Genomic DNA, 5777 nt, shown 5'->3' with positions numbered 1-5777 from the left:
GTGATTGAGAATGTCGCAGTGTCGAATGATCGCGGCTTTCGCCAACTTTTCTGTTACCGATCCTCATTCGACATTGACACAAATGCATCGGAGTGGGTTGCGGTGTTGACAAGAGCCACTGGGCAGTCCTTTGAAGTTGATGGTGTTGAGACACTGGTGACGTGCTGACTACAAGTAGAAGAATAGGGAATTGCGAACCACATGCTGGTTTATTTGGTAAGAAAGGCAGACACGACAATTCCCATCTGAGCTAACTGGATTGGGAAGATGTGGAGTCGGAAGTGCCCATCTTGCGCTCGGTCTAGCATCCATACCGCTGACTCAGCTTCTGAAAGTAGATTAGCTTGGCTTAATTTCGCCGTTTTTCCCCAACCGTCACCGAGAATATTTCTGACCTTCTGCCAAGAAGCAGGCAACCAACAAGGCAACCGGGCCTGTCTGCCTAACGTCGACTTCTCACAATCGTCCGCCCTACTTTGGATGCTGCGCCCCTCGTGCCTCGTGGTTACTCGTCCTCATCCCTCCTCACCCGTTGCCTTTTCCCGCCTGCTGAATGACTTGAATCTCTTTCCTTCCCTCGTCCATGTCGCCTCGTTGATTTCATCGCTCTTCTTCCATTTCGCCCGTTGTCTTTCAGCGATTATCGTCGCGCGACTGCATCATTGTTTTCTCGTCTGGCAATCCTTGTCTACAACCTGGAGAGCCTAAGTCGCCGCGTGCTCTTCCGGCCCCGAACGACCCACCACCGACCGGCGTCCAAACGCTATCAAGGTCCCTTATTCACCACGGTCCATCGGCCTCCGTTTCGCCTGACCTACTCGTTCGCAAACTCTGTCGATCCTGGTTGCGCCGACTTGAAGATTCCCGCATTTACTTGGACTGCTGCCTGTTGAGACGACCGACGTCCGATTCCGAGTCAACTACCCGTCAACTAGAGCGACGCATCGGGTATTCCCTGCCAACATTTGCAAGTTGGTCTACCTTTCTGTTTTCCCCCTGGGCACCTAGCAAATGTGCCTTGTAGAGGGTTCGGACCAGTGTCCCATCCATAGGCTCTACTTTTCATCGAAGGAAATGGTAACTGTCTCTTCCGTGGATCTCGCATAGTTTGTATCCACAGTCTCGATGCCGCGGTCCAGCAGGTCATCGGAGCTGCGATGGCCCCACTAACATGGAGCATATCAACAATTGACTAACACAAAGTCTCATCACTAGAAGAAACATAGCCATGTATCACCGGCAACAAGCAGGCTCGGTAGGCAACTCTAAGCCTTACTTCTTATATGCATCCATCCTCAGGCGCGATGCTGACTTTTTGGAATAGTCGCTGCCAACCCCTGATAACGCCAGTCGATCTCCATCGGATTCTATCGACCTCTCTCCCATCGAGGCCATGGCCAGGCCAATGGAAATGGATCAGTTCAACAAATCCAGGCTGTCTTCGGACCCCATGGCTGCAAGCCGTGGCCTGAACACTCCTCCCGTGCCGTATGGCTTGATGAACTTCTATGCCGGTGATGATTCGCCATGGGTTGGATTCAATATGCCGGCGTCCGCATCTGCTCAACCTAGTCACCACATGAACCCCGTGGATGTTAGTAGGAATGCCCCCGCGTTTGCTAGTTGGAGAAGCAACGGACAGCCATCAGAGTGCGGCACCATCCCCCAGGCCTACCTGCCCTCCGACTCTGGCTATGAAAGTAGAGCGAAACACAGCATCGTCGATGACAGGTCCGTCTACGAGGAAAACACGGAAACCCAAAGCCTCGCCGGACATATGATGGAATTCAACCCTTTCCCACTCTCAACGTCCACGTTTCGCGACGCTCACGTCCAAGCGTGGCCACCAGCACCGCCAGCACCAGTACAGACCGGCCCTACGGACAAGTTGATATGCCCAGATTGTCAAGCTCTTTGTAAGACAAAGTCCGAGCTGAAGTGAGTTGCGATCCAGTTCTGGTCGTCGCCGTCGTTGTCGATGTTTGTCCTTTCATATACTGACACTCGGGACAGCAAACACAACCAACGACATCGCAAGGCATTCAAGTGTGAGGTTCCTGGCTGCACTCGTAAGGAAGGTTTCGGTACTCCGAACGATCTCGATAGACACAAGAGCAGTGTGCACCCGGAGCTTGATTCGGGTCCTCGTTGGCGCTGCAACATCAGTGCTCAATGCCAAGCAAAAGACAAGTTATGGCCTAGAGCTGACAATTTCCGACAACATCTGAAGCGTGTTCACAATCAGCCTGTCTCAGCAGACGATGATCTCAATCAATATCTCTGGCAGTAAGTTCCCGTTCGCCTCCATCCCCATCCCTTGACTCACGTGCGTTGCCGTACGCATCCAATCAACGAGTCTTCTTCACAATCACGGAAATCTGTGGTCGAGATAAATAGGCTGATCACGTTAGCAGCCCATCCCAAAAGCCCCAAGAAACGTCGCGCACTGTGCAAGAAGATCTTGAAGGCGTAGGATCGGAGCTGTTCAACTTCGGCAGTGATTCTCAGGGATGGGAAATTTCCTCTCCGGAGCAGCCGATGGAAATGGATGATCTTCTCGTCGACCCATCCTTGACGAACATTGACGAGACCAGCAACATTCCGCTTGTTCAGAACCATCATGCTTTTGTCCAGCCGACGCAGATTTCTAGGCCACCATCAACAATCAAGCCCCTCCTTCCTGGCGGACGTACGCGTGATGGTCAGGCCCACATTACTGTGGATTTTCCCAAGAGCCTTGACGCTTGCTCTGATGATCTGAAGGAGTCCCCCATGGATTCCGTCAATGCCATGGATTGCGATCTTGCCGCTAAAGCTCCTGAATCGGAGTCTGAAATCGAAAGGGCCAGCTCACAGAAACCAGCTGCAGGGGCCTGGTCATCTGCAGGCGAGGTTCTCAACGAACAAGACGCCCTCAGAATCCTGGAAAAGCTCCCCAAGGAGGTTATTGCAAAGTTCTTGAAGGGCCAGTCCAATCAGAAGCCGTCACATGAGCCAATAACCAGCATCGAAGCCCATCGTTGCACTAAATTAAGCTGCAGCAAGACCTTCAATCGCAGATGTGAGTTGAAGAAGCACATGAAACGTCACGATAAGCCTTACGGATGCACCTTTTCTGGCTGCTCGAAGAGATTTGGCAGCAAAAACGATTGGAAGCGCCACGAAAACAGCCAACACTTCCAGCTTGAGGTCTGGAAGTGCAGTGAGAAGCGCGCCGACGACGACAACACGCAGACAGAGACTACTTGCGGGAAGGTTTGCCACCGTCGCGAGACCTTCCGCAGCCACTTGCAAAAGGAGCACAAGATGGACGATGCCTCACAAGTTGACAAGGCCCTCGAAGATTGCCGCGTCGGTAGAAACTGCGAGTCTCGCTTCTGGTGCGGCTTCTGTGTAAAGATTATCGAGATCACCAAGAAGGGTGCGAATGCTTGGACTGAGCGTTTCAACCACATTGATAACCACTACGCCGGCCGCGACAACGTGGCCAAGAAGGACATCTCTGAGTGGAAGAATGTCGACCCAGAGCTGCACGAGATAGACTTCGCGGGCTCAGTGGACGATTCGAGTGACGCCGAGTCGTGCGATGAAGCCACTGCTTCACATAAGCCCTCTGGACTCGTCATGAAAAGCATCATGACAAGGAAGAGAGGTGCAGATGACGACAACGACGAACGGGAGCCAAAACGCTTGAAGGACGCCCGTATCACACAGAGGTGGAACTGCGTACGTGCTCTCCCAATGTACCTGCCGCAAACCATGCTGACCATTGAATAGTGCAATTGCTCTCACGATTTTGACATTAAGACAACCCCTGCATGCATGGAATGCTCACACCAACGGTGCACCCGCTGTGAGGAACAACAAGTTCTCGTGCGGTAGGATGCTGGCATGTTGGACGGATTGTCTCTTCTCAGAGCAGTTGTCACTTCTACGATATCCTCTTTCTTTCCATCTTTCTCTTTATGATCAACGACTATAGGATTCTGCTATAGCAAGGCTACGCCTCGGACGGAGTTACGGGGAACGTCAAGAAGACGCAGGGAAGGAATGCCAAGGACGGCATCGACGGGAGCTCGAGGACACAAACAAACAAAACATACAGATATGATATCCCCTTTTGGACAGAATCACATTGCGCAAGGAGCATCCCTCGTTGCCTTTAGAAAGCACCGACAAGACTCTGGCTGGCAGTGCCCGCCAACGTTACATGAACCTCTGCAGCATTTCGTATTGTGAAGATGATTAATACAACATGATCCTACCTCAGAAGATGTAGTCACAAACAATATATGCAAGCGAGACAACCAAGCTGTCAGAAAATCGTCCGACCGCAGGATGCCGCGGAGCCAGGTTACGGTCACCGCAACCACGCAGGCCCTGCCGTCCCCCATCCGACTTCCCACGTGCCCTTGCCCCTTCGTCTCCCACATTGAAGGAAGATCAGGAAGCGCAAGCAGAGCCCCTGGGTGCCCTGACATCCCATCGCACATATGTCGACGGGAGGCGCGGGTACGATTTCCAGGAAAGAAGCACCGAGGGAGGGTCCGGAGCACGACGACCCAACCAACCGCGAGCCGCGCCACCATCCCATCCCATCCCATCCCCAAAAAGTCTTTGACGGTAGTGTCCCGAGACCTGGGGTTCTGGATTTCGTTTCTTCTTTGGCTTGGGAGGGGGGCGTTTCCTTGGTTCACGGACCGGTGCCTAGAACGTCCTTGGCCCTGGGTGCCAGCCATGGTTTTGGAGTCGCGGAGACGCTCTCTCTCTCTCTTTCTCTCGCACCCACACCCACTTACACACACCCACCCACTCACACACAAAGTGGTTATAACACAACCATCTATTATTCCTTCCCAGCCCCTGGGTCGTCATTTTGGGGGCCGGGTCAAGGTCAAGCCAGGCGGAAAGACACAGTCACTAATTGGCTGGATGTCCGAAAGTCGAACCACCTCTCTCTTGTGGCATGGCATGAGGTGGCCGACGCCGTACTACTACATTTGGGGGCCGGAGAAACAGAGGGGTGGTAAGGAGGCAGGGCTGGCAGGGCTGGCAGGGAAGAGATGCGACTGGTAGGCAGGGCAGGGCAGGCAAGCCGTCAGCAGTGCGCATGCAAACATGCTTCAGATCAAAAGGCGCATTCGATAACGATGAGGCTATGCAGTTTGTTTTTGTTCCTCAGCCACCCCACCCCTCCCGGCGGTGGTTTCCCAGCAGCAGCCAGGGTGTTGCGGATGTCGGTGATGATGTCCATCGGGGAGGTGAGGGGGAGCCAGGGACCGGGGAAGAGGAGGAGGGAGAGCCAGAGAGCGGTTATCAGGTATCAATGGATTTGCTGCAGGCCCTGGTGGTGCGGCTGAAGAGGATGTCCTCATCACGTTTGACGGCAGTTGAAGATTGGTGGTAGCCGGTGTGATGGTATCATGTTGGAGGTGGACTCGCAATTTCCGGTTCAACTCCCGTGTTGGTACGGAGAGTTGGTCGTCGGGGCCTAGAGGATGTTGTCAACCATTCATGGTTCGACAACAACGATGCTGCGGCCGCCGATGCGGGCGGGACCTGACATGTAAGCTTGAATGCTGGGACAGAGCCTGGGGTTACGGTCTCTCGGCAAGGGGAAGCGAGTGTCAAGTCGAGGGCCAGAATCGACCACCGGGACAAAATGTAGGTGCCTTGATGACACTTTGAAGAGGGATCAATTGGCGTCAGCCTGTTGATCTCGTCGGCGGGTCTCAGGAGAGACCACTTTTTCAAGACCGGCCATATCGCGGGCGTGA

The 5777-nt window shown here is 53.6% G+C and overlaps 1 protein-coding gene across 1 annotated transcript; it reads left to right on the top strand.

Annotated features, from left to right (window-relative positions):
- Nucleotides 1-1393: 1393 nt before the first annotated feature.
- On the top strand, nt 1394-3777 carry COL26b_000465 (uncharacterized protein; the record flags this gene model as incomplete). Its single annotated transcript, XM_053173434.1, has 2 exons — nt 1394-1938; nt 2415-3777. 2 exons carry the CDS (start codon nt 1394-1396, stop codon nt 3775-3777), a joined length of 1908 nt encoding a protein of 635 aa, XP_053042482.1.
- Between the last annotated feature and the right edge of the window lie 2000 nt (nt 3778-5777).

Source organism: Colletotrichum chrysophilum (assembly GCF_026319265.1).
Source record: "Colletotrichum chrysophilum strain AFK26 chromosome Unknown scaffold_2, whole genome shotgun sequence".
In the NCBI taxonomy this organism is placed as follows: Eukaryota; Fungi; Ascomycota; class Sordariomycetes; order Glomerellales; family Glomerellaceae; genus Colletotrichum; species Colletotrichum chrysophilum.
Note: the sequence above shows the minus strand (reverse complement) of the source record. Positions and strands in the feature narration are given on the sequence as shown.